Below are 19599 nucleotides of genomic sequence, written 5' to 3'. Positions count from 1 at the left end.
TAGATACCTATAGAGTTCATGAGTGAGCTTGGGAAATAATAAATCTCCTTAACTTTTAATAAGTGCAAAATTATACGTATGTATGTATGTATTTTTCTGGGAAGAGGGTCCCGACCTTAACATTCTCAAAAGGGAACTATCATCTCACATAACTTAGGAAAACCAAGTCACATTTATTAGCAAATATTACTTTCAATCATAATCTAAAAAATTATGGATGCGTATGTACTATTTCAAGTAACTATTATACAGCCTAATCATAGTAGGTGAAGAGTAAATAAAGACTTTCTGGAAGGAGGAATATATAGATGTAGACATATAGACACACCTATATTAAATATAACATAGATGGTATATATGCTGTTATGAAAACAGTGTGGGTACTGTTTTAAAATAAAATTCAAAAGCCGACCATCTAAATACAACTTCACCTTGGTTATTAGTTTACTTACTAAAGAACCTAAAGGACTATAGTCAATGTATTCTTACAAAAGACAAGAATATATGTAGAACTGAATCAAACAGATTTTATTCAACTTTTTTAGGATGAGGAAAACAAATGATATAAAATAAGTCATAAGAAATGCTCTTTTAAACTATCTTAAACCATTTCAATGTTTTATAAAATGCTCACACAGCAAATACGAAAAGCTACAACATACTCTTCTTTTATAACTTCTGCTGCCATAAATGCAACATTAACAAATATACAAATTTCTTCTGTACCAATCTTAAAAGTAGAATTACTGAATTACTAATTCTTTGATGTTATTCATACACATTTATTCATACGCTTTTAATGAGATCATTGCCAATACATACATTATTTTCCTTAACTTTATTTTTATATTAAGCCAATGTCTGTCATGCATCTATCAAAATCCTTACAGTAAATTACACAGGTTTGTAGTCCAATTTAGACTCTAGTTTCTTAGAATCAGCCACTTTTCTGACTGCTTTCATGAAGTCTTCCTGTACTACAAAATCATGATCAGCACGAATTGCAAACATACCTGTGGAGAACAAAACATGACTGCTACATATAATATGTGAATTATTTATTATAAGAAACTAAATAATGTAATTCCATAGAGTAAATGTGAAGGAACCTAGATTTACTATTTCTGAATCAGTAATTCTGGTTTGTTAAAAATCACTGTCATTATTCAATAAATTCCCATAGCTATTGTGAGCATTATTTTCCAAAAGAAAAGCTAGAAAACAAAGAGACAATTAACTAAATATTTAAAATCCAGCTCACACAGTCTCTGTATTCAAGGGCATCTTGGAAAAAAACAAACCAAATCCAACTATCAACAAAATATACAGTTTAAGCAGTAGTTTCTTAATTCCACAGGCAGCAATTCCCTGGAAGGAAGGAGCACGTATATGGTTTGGGAAAATACAAAACACTTCCAGTTATTTTGATAGCTGTTACTTGTTAATAATCAAAAGTTTAGGGAGTAGAAATTTTAAAAAGCCACCAGTGAGCTTTAACAAAACTCAGTGCCATTATTTACATATTAAAATTACCCTATTTATGTACAAATTGACTTTCATATTCAAGAATCACAATTCAATTTTTTCTTTCAAGTTTTTGACAAGTTACTGGTCAAACACTAATTGACAAAGAGATAAGAGTTTTTAGTTTGTGTTTTTTCTTCTTAACATTCTGTAGTTGTATAATGGATGTAGGTCCCAGGTTTTGAGAGGATCCTGTATTTCACGAAAAGCTAAAACTGATAAGTTATCACTATCTACTAATTAAATGAATCCTACTCTTTTCATTAAGGATCTGCTTATATTTCTTTTTTACTTATGTAAAACGAGTGGGTTTGAGTAGAAAAGTTCAAGGGATACTTCCTATCTTCCCTTTCAAGATTTCTAATTATAAGGGTCTTGAAAATAGCCACTCTATGTTGTCCTCAGAAATCAGGTGAATGGAAATGACTTTTAATACTGAAGCTTTAAAATTTATTTAGAAGGCTACTACTAAGTTAGGTAAGTTATTTTTCCAAACCTTGTACATATGACTGTTTCCAAATCATTGTTTAGTGAATGAGGGAGTCTGAGATACATTCTGATCCAAAAATTATGAAAATCTCTGGATTTGAATGGAAAAGACAACTGTAACTGAATCTAGTGGGTTTTTACTTACAGAAAGATGTTAACAAAAAAGGCTTGAAGCATAATAAAAAGAAAACCAAAGAATTTCAGTATTGTCTCCAGATGTGAATGCTCCACCCAGTTAAAAAGCTAAAATTTGAATCCACACAGAAGTTATATAGCTCTTTATTAGAAACAGCTAAAAATAATTTTTTTTAAATATGTGAAAAATAAGGAGACTCATAATTTGATGGCATCAGCCTTTAAGATTATGACACTCTTTTTTTAGGATTTCAATTTCACTAAAGCAATCTTTAGATAATATTAGTCCAGTGTAGATTTTGGAAAAAAGAATGTCATAAATTACTCCAAGTAGTTCAAGCTACATGACAGTGTAGCCTTAATATTTTTCTTCGCTAATAAGTCTTTGGGAGCATGACTTACTCTAGTACTAAGTTTCTAGACCTGCTGATCTTTTGATTCAGATACTGAGTCACAGTATGCCCACAAAGATATTCCTATGGAAAAGCCATGCCTGAGGAGCCTCTTTAAATGCTATCTGTTGAATTTACAAGAAATGTTAATATAAGGCTAAAGGTGATACAAAAAAAAGGGGAAATCACATATTGTAACACCATAGAAATTAATTTTTTCGATTTTTGAGATTCTGTGTAAAGGACAAAGATTAAATGACCCTGGGCTTTAAAGAAGCCTCTTGGTACCAGAAATAAAAATAGAATCACACAACCCACAGAGAAAATTATATTAAAAAACTATTACATTTTACACAAGTTGCACGATCACAAATTCAGAGATCAATATTTCAAAGCTTACTATTGACAGATTAGTAGCAGGAAACACGTCATCCACTTTGCAGCCGATTCCTGTGGTGCTGACCCAGTCTCCTTCCAGCCACAGGTATGGCAAAGTTCTGTACAGTCTTGGCCTTACTTCAGGGGCTCAGTCTCCTATCACATGCATGTCTTTGCACATTCTGCTCTAAGGCATCCAGAGTGCTTAGGAGCTAACATACCCAAGGGCAAATCTTATCTAAGGGGAGATGAGAGCTGGTATATAAATGCCAGTCTCCCATTATTTCAGCCGGGTAATCCTAGAACGCATTTCTGTGTTTCTCTGAGGGTCTCATAAGAAATCAAACTCCCCTTACCTAGAGCAGCTATCTCAATGGTGCCGCCTTACAATTGCTTTCCCTTTTTCAATCTCAGTTGCCCCATTCTCTCCTGTATCTTGGAATCATTCCCCAAAAAACAATTACTCAAATCTTTGCAAAGCCCAGGCTCTGATTTTGGAAAAACTCAACACATTTTTAGCATATTAAACAAATCAAATCAATAGCAAAAATTGTACCTAAAAAAACCATACCTGCTTCAGTACAAACATTTCTCAGGTCTGCTCCGTTAAAGCCATCTGAAAGCTTCACAATTGCTTCATAATCTGTTTAGGAAAACATACTGGAAGTTAGGAGGAAAAAAGACCTTTTCTTGACTTATGCACAAATGGAAAATTTAAACTGAAGAGCTTGCTTTGAATTCGATCACCTAGGCATCATGTTATCATTTCACAATTATTAACAACCAGAAACTATACTTCTGCTAAGTAAACCAGCACCAAGCAGAAATAAACATACTTTTAAAACTTTAAAACCAAGAAATATCCTCAATATTTGAAAGCATCTTTTCTGAGATTTTATTAGATTTTAAAAGAAAATGAGGACTTGAGACAAAGCTTTGACCCTATAACAAAGCAAATCTGTCCAGCTTTAAACCAAATTCCAAGAGTAGCCAACTTCTATTTCTCAGTAGCTGGCAAGAGCACCCTTAATGAGCTTGAAAGCATCTTAATCTTTCCATACAGTGCAACAGTTATGCACAGGTAACTTCAGATATCTGTTAAGCTATAACTCATTAAACTGTGACCAGATCTTTAATTTGAATAAACCTAGGCATTCAAAACCAACTGTAATCACAATGGAATTTACTCTCATAAGCCAAATATAAAATATACCAAATATAGTCAGCAGACATAATTTTATCATATGGAATTTTCAAATGGTAAAGCAAGCATTGGGTAGCTTTTATGGTTTTTGTACAAGCTCTAAGTGGTGCGGTATCAGATCTATGATAACAGTGATTAACAAGTGATAATCCACAAGACAGACTTAAAATGCAGAACTTTGTATCCACAAGACAGACTTAAAATGCAGAACTGTTGGTTTGGGGTAGCAGTTATGGACTTGATATAGAACAGGGAGAGAAATAAGAGGCAGAGTAGGCTACTACAATATGAGTAACTGATGAGAAACCCTTTGTCAGACAATCTATTGTCAGGAAATCTAGAGTATGTCAATCTTTATTAGAAACCACACAGGTAATTGTTAGTCTTCATTCAGATTCAAATTAATTGTAAACTTCCTGAGAGGAGGGATTCCCTAGGTTAACATAGTATCTGGCACCTAGCAAAAGTTCAGTATTGGAAAAAACCTATAAATTGACATTTTTATTTCAGCTCAATCTTTCCAGCTCAAAACTCTTTTACATAAGCAATAAGAAAATTAGTGAGAGGCGATAGCCAAATATTTGTAATTATTTTGGACCATTAACTTCTACAAGGTTTTTAGAGCTGCTCGGTAATTATACTAGATTCCCATCTTCCCTCTGAACTTGCTTTCTATTTCACTTAGAAAATAAAAGCATTCAGAAGAAAAATTCTACAAGTTCCTGCCATATTTGAGAATCTGTCATCATCAGCATCCATATATTCTGCCTTCCCTCCTATTCTATGCTCATAGACAAGGCTAACCCCTTTTCAAGGAAAGTGCACTATAAATTTCTCACTCTCCTAGATCATTCCCATCAGCATAAAGAGAACTGTAAGTTCTTCTATCTTAAAGAAAACTGCCCCAAATTCTCATCTCCATTTCTGCTACAGCTCCATTTCTTCTCTTCTCTCCTTTGCTATAGAACTCCTTGAAAGAAATGTCTAAACTCAATGTCTCTCCTCCCAATCTCTCTGAAACACATTTGAAGTAGACTTTCATTCCCACCACTCCAAAGAAATTGTTTTTGATAAGGTCGACAATGGTCTCCACATGGTAAAACCAAAGGTCCATTCTCAGAACTCTTTCTATCTGACCCACTGTCAGCATTTGACAGAGAATTAATCCCTCCTTATAACAATTTCTTCATTTATATTCCAGGACACCTCTAGCTCCTGATTCTACTCCTACATGTGTGACTATACCTTCTCCGTCTCTGATGGTTCTTGATCTCAACTTCTTAATGCCAGAATTATCTCAGCTCAGTTTTTAACTCTTCTCTATCCACATTCACTTCCTCAGAAATCTCATCTAACCTCAAGACTTTAAAAACCATTTTTATGCTATTATCCACATTTATGTCTCCAGACCACCGTAATGAACTATTGATGCATACACAACTACTAATCAACATCTTTATTTGGATATCTAATTGGCATCTCAAATGCCAATTAAAACCTAATCTTTAAAACCTAATCTTTCCAGTCTTCCTCTATTTTTACTGATGGTAACTCCATCTTTACAGTTGTCTGAGTCAAAAAAGTTAAGTTTTCCCTACTTCTCTTTAGCTCGCATCCCACATCCAATTCATTACCAAGTCACCTCTATTTTCAAAATATATCCAGAATCTCATTATCTTAAAACACTGCTACCACCTTGGACCATGCCACCATCACCTTTGCCTAGATCACTGAAATAACCTAACTGATCCTCTTGCTTGTCCCTCATTGTGCAGCCAGAATCATGTTTTTTAACGTAAGTGAATTTCGAGATATTTACAGATGAAATGATACAATGTTGAGATTTGCTTTTTAAAAATACAGACAGAAGGTAAGGGGTGGGAGAGATTAAAGATGAAACATGACTGGCCAAGAGTTCATAATTATTGAGGCTGGGGGATGAGAACCTAAGGTTAGAAGTTCATTATATTTTATCTGTACGTTTATGTATTTCTAGTTTTCTATAATAAAAAGTTAAAAATAACAAAAAGTAGGATCATATCATTCCTTTGCTCACAATCCTCCAATGGCATCTATATCTATAAATAAAAGCCAAAGTTAATACATGATGGCCTCAATAAGGCTCTACACTATCTGGTCCCCATTACGTCTATGATTTCACTTGCTATTACTGTCCCATTTACTCTGCCACAGGCACTCTGGCCTCTTCGCTGCTCCTAGAATGTTCCAGGCATGCACCTGTTTCAAAGTTCTTACTTGCTGCTCCCTCTGCATGATTTCCTCCAAATATTCACATCTAGTTTCTTCATCTTTTCAGGTCATTGCTTAAAAATCACCTTCTTGATAAGGCCTTCCCCGTGCTTCCCTCTCCCCACCTCCACTTATATATTCATTCATTCATGCCTACTCCTGGCATTACCTAGTCCCCTTCTCTTGCTTTATTTTACTCCACAGCACATATCACGATCTAATACACCATATATTTTACTCACTTTATCTGTCTTTCCTGACAAGAATGTAAGTTCTATAAAGGCAGGAATTCATCAGTTTTGTTCATTGCTATATGCCAAACACTTAGAACAATTCCTAGCATAGAGCTGATGCTCAATAACTATCAGCCAAATTTAAAACCACCATGTTTGCTGAATTTAAAACCAGATTTGACAGACTATTAATGATATCCAACAGCATTTTGCTTAATTTACCAAATGCAAATATATATAATAGGTTATTTCCTTACCTATTTCACCATGCTTTGTAATGGGACCTGCATGGATTTTCAATATATCTAATCTTGCTTGTTCATTTGGTAAATCAATATCTGAAAACAAGAAATTATAAAAAATTATTTTGCAGTCAGTTTTTTGTTTGTTTTCTTAAATAAAGTAGGGGGTGAGGAGGAGATATGGAAAGAGAACTGAACATAGACAAAGGGAAATGGACAGCAGGTAAAGAAACTCAACTCACGTATTTTTCTATCTAATCTTCCTGGACGAAGCAAAGCAGGATCCAGTGTATCTGGTCGGTTTGTAGCCATGATCATTTTAACTCTGTGTAGAGTATCAAATCCATCCATTTGATTCAGTAACTAAGAATATATTTGTAAATAAAAACCATAAACAGATTTTACAAAACATCCCAACCATTAAAAAATACATAGCACACCCTTTATATGCCTAATATCATGAAATGTATTGCCTACACATAGCTACGTAGTGATGTAACTGTCAAAATGATCATTTTATGAAATCCTACTTTTTTCTCTCTCTTATATAAGGGGATTTACTTTCCATCCTCAAAGTTCCAAGATTATTTAACTATTTACCTTTTGATAGCTATTAGGTAGTTATAATAGTGTGAAGGTTTTCATCTGGTCAAGAATCATGTGGATCTGATTTTTAAGTTTTCTTCATACCATTACTTTTAAAAATAAAAACTAATAACAAAATCTCTTGTATAAAATGTTTATGGCATGCTGGCATAAAATGTACATTGGGATAACAGACATAATTATTTTTCTATAAATTTGATAATAAGTCCATTAAATTATCTTTTCAAATAATTCTACTATACATAGAAATAATGAAACAGTACACATATGTCCTTTGATTCCTAAAGTTTTCTGAGTCAATGTTGAAAAAGCTAACTGCATTCAACAAACTCTTTAAAATATAGCTAGCCTGACATGTCTATTTCTTTCCCAAAGTATCTGTTAGCTGACAACATATCAGTTACATGAATAAAACTAGTATCTGCATTTTTTAAAAAATACCTGTTTAAGGTCTAACAGACTCTACAACTAATTTTAAAACACTATATCTTCTGAGCAAATCAGTATAATTATGAAAAGTAATTTTCAAATATCCATTCTTAGACAAAACTGGACACTACATTACCTATGCTACCCAGTGCCTATTTGTAGAAATGGAAAAATATATTTGGGATCTTGCCATCACTTTCACAGAATTTGGAGGGTTGAAAGGCTTTATGTACATTCTAATATCCCATCATCCACCTTTTTCCATTATAAAAACTATTTTAGTTTCCTCACTTTCTCAGCAATAAAGCAAGAGAGGGAAGTGTTAGTGATTTTTAGAGCAGCCTCCTACATAATTATAACTCATTTATTGCCACAAGTTTTAATATGTCCATTACTCATAAAATGTCTTAACTAAAATTAGTGCAAGATCACGTTCACCATATAAGTTATACAATACACAGTTTAAACATCTGAATGGCTGTCTATTCAAAAGACATAGAAAAGCAGAGCTGTACATCAAATAGGAATTTTGTAGATACCCATTATTTTCTGTAGTCATTTTCTTACTCAAGATTGTGGTGGAGAAATGTGTTCATTCCTGTCAATATTTTCAAATTTCATACTTAAGTGTATTCTTCATTTATACCATTGTACATTATTTGGCTTTCAAATATCCAACGTTCACTTCTTTGTTCAATAAATGCTGATTTCTTTATAAATCCCATTTACCAAATCTTACCTCCATTAAAGTTCTCTGAATCTCTCTATCAGCTGAAGTACCCTCAGAAAACCGACGACCACCTAAAATAGTGACATGGTAACTCATATGCATTACTCTTCCCCTCTATAACTATCATTTAAGAAAAGAGAATATGACAGTTTCTGGGGTTAAAAACATTAAGATGAAAATTAAATAGTTAAGAATTCTATCTGACAAAGTTAATAATTTTGGTATAACATTTATTATTTTGTCAACGTCAAAGGTTATGTATTAAAATTGGTAAAACTTCATTAATAATTTTTTTAAAATATCCAATTCATTTTGCAACTTTATACAAGTTGCAACTGGAGGAGATGAGAAAAAAGTTTTTAGATTTTTTAAAAATTTCCTAATGCTTTCAAGAAAATTTTAAAATAAATTTTAGAAAGTGTTATTCTTACCAATAGCATCTATTTCATCCATAAAAATAATGCATGGTTGATGGTCTCTGGCATAATTAAACATTTCTCTGATCAAACGAGCACTTTCACCAATATACTTGTCTACAATAGAACTAGATACAACCTGATTAAAGGAAAAACATTAAGGTAAACATAAATAATTCAAATAAAATTTAATTTCAACACCTACACAAAGAATCTTCCCTTTACCTTTAAGAAATTGCAGTCCAGCTGGCTAGCAACAGCTCGTGCCAAGAGTGTTTTTCCTGTACCTAGGAATGACAAAAGAAGTCCTAATTAAATGGAAAGTAAAACAAACTTTCAAAAGCCTTTTAAAGATGTAATCCTTTAGATAGTAAATTTTGCAAAGCAGAAGCTAAATCCTAAACAGAATTTCCATTGAAAATTCCAAAGCACTTCTACTTTTAATATTAAAATTTTAAATTTTATTCAATATCCCTTGTAATTTTATTTAAAGCACACTGAGTAAAATAACCTTAGAAATATATCAAACCCTATTTACTCATAGACTACAATGGAAACTTGTTACATTAAAATCCATTGGTCTATTGTGCACACTAAATGGACATTTTACCCATACAAGATATTGTATATCAAGTATTGGTTATTTAGATACTACTGGTTCATTGAGTTATGAAAATGTTCGAAATGTTGGCATTTTTCATTATACAATTACAAAATCACATTTGTTAATATCTCCACCAATCCCATCTTTTTAAGTATTAACATATTAGAAAGCTGCTGTCAAGCTCACAGTGCCTGATTTAAGTTTTCAAAAACTATAATTTTTGCTTGAAAGCTCAAATTTTACCACTGGCTACAGATGGTGGCAGTTTTTCCTTTAACATTACAGGCTAACTTCATTCATTTTTGAAAAATGTGTACCAGATAACCAATAATCAGTCTGAATAACTAATAACCAGTCTGATAACCACAGATTATCTCTAAATTGTTCTTTCAAGTAAATCAAGTACTCTGTGAAAAGCAGCTAATTCAGCTAGCAACTCTAATAATTGAACAAGAGTTAACTATCCTAGTCAATATGCAACAGAAGTACTTTAGATGTCTTTTCTATTTCATCATACAGAATAAAGACGTTATTCAAGGATCAATATTCAACAAAATCAGTAATTTTTACTGCTTCACCAAGGACATTTTAAAAACTGGCATTTTTTTTCTAATACTGTAAGTGTGAGTGGTCAAGAACACAATGACCAATGGTACCACTCCATGCCATTGACTTAAGTGATTCATACTACGGCATGAGCAGTTTTACCCATATTGCTTTTGCACCATCAGCACAGATGCCAACACACTGAAAAAGAAGTAACATTTTGGTATTATGAAAGTAAGTTTTGACCTTGCAGACTCCCTGAAAGTGTCTCAGGGACACCCTAAGGTCTGTGAACCACATAGGACCATTATACTAGAATCATATGGCACCTTAAGATATACAGTAGGCACTTGAACAACATGGGTTTGAATTGCATGGGTCCACTAATAAACGCAGATTTTTTTCAATAAATAGTGTTTTTAATCCACCGTTGGGAGTCTGCACATGCAGAGGGCCAACTGTATATACTGATTTATGCCATTTTATGATTTAAGCATCCATGTATTCTGGTATCTGCAGGGGTCCTGGAGCCAATCCCCGAGGATACCAAAGGTAGTTACATTTTGGGGGAGTCAAACATGTGTGGATTTTTCGACTTGTTCAAAGGTCAACTGTATATCCTATGAGGCACAAGAGGAATAAACACGCTGAGAGAATAGTAGACATAACTCTTCTATCCCTTTCTTACTCTGACCAGAGTGGAGATTGGAACTGCTTACTTTAAATTTCCATCTTATTTTTTTATTCCTTAATTCATTATTTTATTAGTGGGGCAGACATACTTCAATACTGACCTGGTGGTCCATATAGTAAACAGCCTTTTGGAGGTATTATTCCTACACGCTGGAATAATTCTGGGTTTGTAAGAGGTAATTCTATCACCTAGAAAAGAAGTTGCATGGTTTTTAAACAGCTGGTAAAGATTTTGATGTACTTTCAAATATTTTAAGTAAAATATCAGCATAGTTAGGTATGCACATTGTAATTCATAATAGATATATGTAGTATTCCATGTTATGTAAAATCATTTATGTTAGAGGGTTTTCTTCAGGTAGATTTAAAATATCTCTCTTATCTAAAAATTTTTAAACAGTATTTTTAGATTAACTAATTAAAAAGTGTGTGGTTAACAAACCACACACTTGACGAGAGTGATCATTACACAGGCATGTAACTTGTCAAAACACATTTGAATTATACACTTTAAATCTGCATTTTATTGACTATAAAGTATGCCTCAATATAAAAATTATACTATAAAAAAATCATTTCAGCAAAAATAAATAAATCAAAAGATCTATACTATTTTGCATTTGGGAATACAACACAAAATAATTATGAAATGGGGATATTTTGTTAAATTATAATTGTTACTAAGAGAAAAGGTATATACAATTTTCATGTGTTGGCATTCTGTCATAGCAGCCTTGAAAGAATCACATATTCTGCTCTCAACGTCCTAAGGCTGATTCAAGGAAAGAAAATTGGAGAATAGAAAAATTGAGGCTATGAATGCCCAAGTTAAAGTCCTTATAGTACCCGGAATCTGTATCTTTAATAAGAATAACATGAAATTTAATGTATTAAACTCTAAAAACTACTGGCTTAGGGCTTAAATCAGATGATGTAAACCATTCTGACTATCCTCATTCATTCCTAAATATTTCCATCCTAAATTAGGATGAGAGCTATAGGACAATAAATTTGCTTTAAAGAGAATAATTAAGAAGCCATCTGTGCTGTAAAACAAGTTAATCCTGATTAGATTCTTCACCTAACAGTGTAAAAGATTTAAGCCACCCAAAAGCCAGTATTTTTCTTAAATGGCAGGAAACAGCTCCATCAAAATAAAATATTTAAGACACAGGTAAGTTACTGTACTATATGGGTGGGAAGTTCACACTTATAGGGATATGGGGAAAACTACATTACACGCGTTATCCAAATGTGCTCTGATCCAAGCAACCTATAATAATCAAAATCACAGATGGCATGGGCATTAGATTATATCAATTATTCTTAGTTTTTTCTTCTTTGTCAAAAAGAGCAGAATTTTTTTAAATACCACATTACCACCAAACTAACAAACACCTATAATTTTCACAGCTAGAAATTCAGTGCTATTCTTATCTCAGCAAGAACATTAAATGTATCATTTTCAGTAACCACTCTTTGGACCAAATAGTTTTTCATCCTCTTTCTCCCTTCATGAATTTTAAAACCAATATTATTTATTATTAAGTTCTGAAAACAAAGCATCAACTACCAACCTCTCTTAATTCCCGAATCTGTTCTGACAGCCCTCCAATCTCAGAATAAGAAACATTCCCAGGGTCTTCATGAGACATGTTATAAACCAGTGGATCCACCTCTCTTGGCAAATATCTGTAATAATAAGGTATATGTGTTTTTCTTTTAAAAGTTGTATTTTTCTCTCAGCCTACAAGTAAGAGTTTAAATGACTTGCTTATGTAAGCACCTACATGTGATTTTATAGAACATGTTTAAATTATTAGGAACTAGTAAAAGGGGCAAAGTGGCAAAATATTCAGTGGTAAAACACCCATATATTTTGGATAAAATCTTCCCTCTGTGAAAATAAAAATAAACTGAAACAGAATAAGAGACCTACCTCATGATAGTTAGTGTAGTCATATCCAAAGCAACTCTTGTTCCTGGTTTCAGCTTACTTTTGTCAAGCTAATTTTATAAAACAAAAGGAGTTAAATAAACACTTAAAAAGGGGAATAACACTCAAACAAGAGTATTATTATTTAGAAGCCAAATAATCAATAACCTTCAGAGAGAACATTAGTATTAGATTATAAACACCATGCTAACAGAAGAGCATAAAAGTTGTAATTCAAAGTTATTTCCATCTGCCCCCTAAAAGAATGCCCTTTTGTACATTCTCACTCAGCATGAAATGTGAAAATCAATCACTAATACACAAAATTTGAGGTGGTAATGGCTTTGTTTATGAAGAAGGAATGGACTTTAGTGTTTTACTTTCAAAGGCTCACTTTTTAATATAGTTTTGCTCATTATTTTGATTCAGACACTATATATAGTACAATGACTTCTGCAATTAGTACCAAAGCATTTATACAGAAATCTGTTAAGTGAACATTTTGGAAGACGGAAAGGGAAGCATTTTAAAGTTGTGCCCATTAGATTTATTTTCACAACTATAGCTTTTGGGGAAAATGTGTTACTTGATCATAGGAGATAAGGGGGAAATGCACTGTTTCCCCTTAGAGATTTTTATTAAAATGCTAAGAACAAAACAAAACAAAGCAGAAAAACAGCAGCCATCATTCATGCCTTTACTATATGCCAGACACTATGCTGAATGCATTACATTATACATTAGGTTGAATCATACTGAACAAATTACTGACATACTTAGGCAGAGTAACTTATTTGGCTAGAATTGGATAAAATCTATCCAATAGATTCACCTCACACTCAGGATGTTATTTTTCAAAACTAAAATTACTTTTTTCCATAGTTTAAAAAACTGCTTGCCAGTACAATTTCAGAATCACACAAATTGCTAGCCACTTTCCACAGAGCTCTAAGTTTAGGATTTAGTGCCAATTAAAATGAAGTAGAAACAAGCAAAATACTAGGTTTAACCTAATGGATTAAGCTAAAAAAATTGACCGTGAGGTATTTGAAAGAGCTAAACAGATCAATGTGAAGCTATTTCAACATTTACATTATAGGAAAGATATACTCTGGTTTTTCTAAGTTTTCCAGTTTTCGAATATTCTCTTGCTCTCATACAACCATGAATTATCTTAGAAATGCCAACTTTTGGCATCCAGAGGGCCCTGAAAGGAACATAAAAGTCCTTTGTCAGCCGAGGCATCTAATATTTTGATTTAGAAAATGTCATCTCACAGCTGTGCTAGGCAAAAATCTTAAGATTAGAATTTGTCCCTTGGTTAAATTCTATTCTACAGCCATACTGTGTTAATGTTTTAAAACCTGAACCTGATACAACAAATACTTGAAAAAAGCTCTTTCCAATAAATGTATAACTATGTTCCAAAAACACTTCCTAAAAATAGGGTAGAACATAAATTGGCTTCAGAGGCTACTAAATGATTCAAAGCCATTTGTTGGATTTTTGATGACTACAAAATGAAATGTGGAGTCATTTCAACTTGCCTATTCTAATCTAAATGAACTCATAAAAAACAAACTTAGGTTACAGTGAAGTCTGTAAGTAACATTTCGGAATGTTTAAATATAAAACTTAAGTAATTGATAGGGTAGAATCCTTTTAAGTTCCCTTCAAAAAACACATGAAAATAAAATGGTCTAAGAAATTTTCTAGTTCTAAAAGTCTTTGATTTTGAAGTGTATAGAGCTGACTGAGGCAAGGTGATACAGTAGAAAGTAAAGAATATCAGGAGTCAAAGCCCATGTTTGAGTTTAGGCTTTGCTAATAATTAGTTATATCTGAACAAATCACCTTTGGGAGTTATGGGCATAATGCCTAACCTGCTTACCTCAAGAATGAAATAACTGATATGAAAGTGCTTTTGTCAATTATAAAGCACTATACAGATGTAAAATGTTACCTGTCGACGACAACCCACAACATATCTTGGTCCATTTGTAGCTTTAACAATGACTAGAGAAAGAAAATGAAAGAACAAATTAAAAAATATTAATTAAAAAATAAATAGACCCACATCGATGGAAGGTTGAGTTTTATTTCTGTCCTCCAAGGAGACAATACATAGTTGAAAGAAAAATTAAGTCTATGCAAGACTAGCATCTACCTTCACTATTGTCATTAGAATAATAAGCATTTCAAAAGTTGGTCATGGGAGGGAGTCTGCTTTTTTTCTTATTAACAATCTAATCCACTTACATTTTTCTTCAGTTAATTGCTTAAGTACTTCACCCACAATCTAAGAAAGAAAGAAAAAAAGCATTACTTTTTGCCAACAGCTAAAAAACAAAGCAATTACCATCACACCCCAAACTCTATTACCTACCTGCCCAACACTTTGTAGGGCCTTCAGATCATTTTCAGACTTTTCATACTGCTTGGTAAGTTCTTTCAATTGTTCCCTTACTGAAATAATATAATTTGAACATTTTTAATCAAACAATAATCTCAGTGAGTTTCAGTTACTAAGTCTCACTTTACTTGTTTACTTAAGTCTATTTCACTTTACATATATTTTATCCATTGTATCAAACCACAAAAGAAATAACACTGTTAGTAGGTGACACGTTTAAAAACGAAATGTTACAAAGCATCATCTTTTTATTTTCTTAATCGGCAATACTCAGTCGTTCAAGGACATTTTAGGTTACATATTTAACAGATATTGACACTATGACACTTCTGGATTTGCGCCTACAAATCCAAATGATAAAAGTTGGACACTTCCTCACCTCTTCACCTATCCATATGGATTATTACTCTCTTTCTGCCCTAAATAAGGTCAACAGGTGCAGTGCTCCGCAATATTACATGGTTATGGTCTTCCTTTATTTAATTAAACCATTCAGGTTTCTCAGTGAAGGTGCACTATGAAAAACGTAAGTGCGCTTTTAGCTCAGGAGATTAAGGGAAACTTGTGTGCCTGACAGACGACAACTCAAAACGTGAGAAAAGACGAAGAGGGTTATTATGACCGATGGATTCCTTCTCACCCTCCGTGTCCTGCTTTCCACTCCACTCACAGGTCAACTCCCCGGGTCTCATCTCTTGCCTGAGCTTGCCTGAGACTCACGCCTCTTCCCTTCTCCGGGACTCTGCAAATACGGTCCTCCTGGCACCCCAACCTGGAAAACATCCCTGGCCCATTTCTTTCCCACGTGTCCTCCAGTCCTCTCATTTCCGTCTCAAAACTGGGGCTGTTCTGTCATCTGCACCAGACTGGGCCATTTCCACGCCCGAAGAAACTCAGCTACCCAATCTCAGGGCGGGATGACAAAGCGCCTTGTCCTCCGACCGAGGCCTTCCCATCTCAGGGTTCGGTTGCCGGGCTAGGCCAAAGGCCTCCGCTTTGTCAAAGACAGAAGCGGGTCCAGGCACGAGATTATGTGGAAAGAAAGGTGCACTCACACTCCTTCAGACGGCCGTCAATCTCCTTGTGCTCCAGCAGCTTCTTGCGGTAGTCCTGAAGCGCCTTATCTCTAGGGTCCGCCATGATGAGAAGCCGTCGCTCATAGGGGATGCCGGGAATGGCCATGGCGGCCAGGGCGGGGAAAGAGGAGGGGCGAGAGAGGAGAGCCTCCCTGGAAAGGCGGGTACGTGAACGACCCCGCCCCTTCCGGTTGGCCCCGCCTCTCTCTCCACCTCTCCGACCTCGGAGTCTTTCACCTAGAACGCTGGTGTGCACAAAAGGCCTCCGGCCACACTGGCCCCTGCAGGTTGGGCTGGGTAAAGCATGGTGCTGTAATCCTTATCTCCTGAGAGGCCTCGGTATTCTTAAATCACTACTGCTCTGGAACCATGAAAGACTTTGTAGTAAACTGAGATGGGAGTGAAGTACGGAATGTGCAGTCTTTATATATACAGCTTCGATGGCCTATCAGTATAACACAGTACTAGTCAAGATCTCCAGGTACAAAAGGAGTAGGCTATTTCATTCATTTATTCATTTGTACTAAGAAGATGATCTGGTGGGGAGATGAGAAAGAGCAATTTCAGAGTAATAAATACTATACTATAATGGAAATAAAGTATGGTGATGTTATAGAGTAAGGTGAGGAGAACAAATTTAGAACAGATACTGAGATAAGGAGTCAGCTGTGCAATAAACTGGAGAAACTTCCAAACAGAGGAAACAGCAAATGCAAAGATATCGGGGTAAAAAACAGCTTGGCTCATTTCCAGGAACAGAAAGGAGGCCAATGAGACTGGAAGGGGGGCGAATTGTGGAGATGTGGGGCCCAAGATAAAGATGCTGAAGTAGCCTTGAGTCAGGAATTGGAAGTCTGATAGAACTGCCTTTCAGATTTCTGTGCTTTTCGACAAATTAATCTCTCAGTACTCTCTAAAATGAGCATAATAATTGTACCTATCTCATAGCGATGTCATGAGTCTTAAATAAGATAGTGGGCCTATAGTTATCAACATGATGTCTGGCACATAGTAAGCATTCAAGAGAGTTATTTTAAATTACTTATTTTAAGGGTAGTGATAACCTCAATTTTTGTGGTACAGGTCCCTATTGCTGTACCTCTTCCCAGCGTTGTTCCTGGGGAGAATTTATTGTTGTTCCAATAAAACCAGTCAAATTCCCTAAATAGAGTCCCCTTGCTCTTATCTTATCCAGTAGTCCAGTGGTTTGAATTTTAATAGGTATATCTTATCAATATATGTAAAGTGCAAACTTACGTGAATTAAATTACCAAGGTCACATAAAAGATGTCTTCAATTTATTAGGAAAAAAATCTTATGTGCATTGTGAGAATATTCTATTCTGCTTTTTCAAATATAATGAGTATTGCAGTAGACAATAAACAAGAAAGATGGATTGAACAGAAATACTACCTTCTCCCACCCAGCTTCAACTATTCTGGTCAAACTAATCCATCCATTCCAAAATATATCACCTCTGACATCAAGAAGTAAAAAAAAGAGGTTGAGGCAGAGACAAAAAAAAAAAAAATATATATATATATATAGCTCCTTTTGGTTCAATTGAATAAATATTTATGGGCACATACTCCCTTGATCTGTGTTCTTTTTCTCTCATCCATCTGGGAAAATTCCAACTTCAGATGAAGCTCCTATCTGTTTTCCATTGTTGGTACCAGAACATCCCTGTTTCCTTTTTTATATGCACCTGTAAGACTGTATTCCTCTCCATCAGAAAATGTAGTTCAATTTGTAATTATACATTTAAAATAAATGAATAAATGTGAATATGAATAAATGTGAATAAATGTTTAGTGTCTTGGGGTGGCCGGTTGGCTCAGTTGGTTAGAGTGCAGTGCTCATAACACCAAGGTCACCGGTTCGATTCCCGCATGAGACAGTGAGCTGCACCCTCCACAGCTAGATTGAAAACAATGACTTGGCTTGGAACTGATGGGTCCTGGAAAAACATGACACTGTTCCCCAATATTCCCTAATAAAAAATTAAAAAAAAATGTTTAGTGTCTTTTCCTCCCAGTAGAGTGTATGCTCCAGGAAAACAAGGTCTCTGACTATTTCTTGCTCATTATTGTATTGCCAGAAGATGGTTATATATATAAATTATTGCGTGAATGAATATGTGAATATGTCAGACACTACAATAGGTAAGCAGAGACACAAAAAGACTAAGAAATGTCACCAGTACTGAAGGAACTTACAATATCATAGAGAAGAAGAGATGTGAGAAAGGAAGTAGGGTTATCTTGTTTTGGGGGAGGTAATTAAAAGTGATATCATAAAAAACAGTGATGAGATAGATTTAAATCTTCAAAAAATTATTTAAGGATAGTTTCCTAATCTAATCACCTATAATTTCACATTGATGGGTGCTGTGGTTTAAAAATATGTACACAAATTCTTTGGTATTTCCCACTTCAAAAAGTGGAGCCTAATTTCACCCTCTACTCCAGATCTAGCAAATTGCTCTGGACAAGTAGAATGAAGTGGAAGTATACAACTAGAGACTAGGTCATAAAAGGCACAGGGGCTTCCTCCTTACTCTCCCTTGGGTTATGCACTCTGAAGGCTGTCGTGCCATGAGGACACATTAACAGATCTATGAAGAGGCCCACATAGTAAGGGACAGCCAGCCAGCAAGGAACTGAGGCCTCCTGCCAGAAGCCCTGTGGGGGAGCCATCTTGGAAGCAGGAGCCTCCAGCCCTAGCAAGCCTTCAGATGACTGAAGCCCTAATCTTGTTTACAACATCATTAGAAACTGAGTCACACAACTGAGTTTAGCTGCTCCTGAATTGCTGGCCCACAAAAACTGTGAGATGATAAATATTTGTTGTGTTAAGCCATTAAGTTTTATGGTAATTGTTATACAGTGATAGGGAACTCATATTTTTCTAGAGAGAAACTGGGAAATAGTACCAGAGAGGCAAGTAGCAACTACTTTTGCTCATACATCAGCCACAACACCAGAGTCTTTAGAAATTTGTCATGCCAAATATCTACCCCCAAATACCTACCAAAATGCACTTAATTGAATGTGTCTATGGCTAAGCAGGAAAATGCTGAGGTAGGAACAGAAATTAGAATTTCTAGGCTTTTTGGAAATACTCTTCTTTAATCAAAGTAATGCACAAAGATAGTTTTAAAAAAGTACTACAGGTTTAGATTTTAAAAGAGGAGTCTACTGTCCCACCCTATTCTACCCAAGTCCCTAATTCCCTAATTCTTTAACTGTTTCTTCTATTTTTACCTCCATATTTCTAAATAATATGCTTATGCGGCCATTT

The 19599-nt window shown here is 34.6% G+C and overlaps 1 protein-coding gene across 1 annotated transcript; it reads right to left on the bottom strand.

The window, feature by feature from the left end:
• Window positions 1-507: 507 nt before the first annotated feature.
• On the bottom strand, window positions 508-16434 carry PSMC6 (proteasome 26S subunit, ATPase 6). Its single transcript, XM_019725705.3, has 14 exons — window positions 16276-16434; window positions 15194-15273; window positions 15067-15106; window positions 14771-14823; window positions 12811-12878; window positions 12449-12563; window positions 10973-11060; window positions 9254-9315; window positions 9044-9167; window positions 8622-8683; window positions 7090-7210; window positions 6863-6943; window positions 3490-3561; window positions 508-1013 (listed from the first exon to the last, which is right to left on the bottom strand). The coding sequence occupies exons 1-14, from the start codon at window positions 16400-16402 to the stop codon at window positions 895-897; spliced, it is 1212 nt and encodes a 403-aa protein (XP_019581264.1). The 5' UTR covers window positions 16403-16434; the 3' UTR covers window positions 508-894.
• Window positions 16435-19599: the final 3165 nt, after the last annotated feature.

The sequence above is a fragment of the Rhinolophus sinicus genome, chromosome 3, assembly GCF_057876585.1.
Source record: "Rhinolophus sinicus isolate RSI-liver-muscle chromosome 3, RSI-T2T, whole genome shotgun sequence".
In the NCBI taxonomy this organism is placed as follows: Eukaryota; Metazoa; Chordata; class Mammalia; order Chiroptera; family Rhinolophidae; genus Rhinolophus; species Rhinolophus sinicus.
The sequence above is the reverse complement of the archived record's forward strand: the minus strand, read 5'-3'. Positions and strand labels throughout refer to the sequence as shown.

Excerpts from the sequence above, each read along its gene's own strand:
- PSMC6 (XM_019725705.3), bottom strand. The coding sequence starts at position 16,402 with ATGGCCATTCCCGGCATCCCCTATGAGCGACGGCTTCTCATCATGGCG. Across the intron at positions 9,168-9,253 it reads TGGACTGCAATTTCTTAAAG|GTTGTATCTAGTTCTATTGT; the intron begins GTAAAGGGAAGA and ends TCCTTTAATCAG. Across the intron at positions 6,944-7,089 it reads AAGATTAGATAGAAAAATAC|ATATTGATTTACCAAATGAA; the intron begins GTGAGTTGAGTT and ends TCTTGTTTTCAG.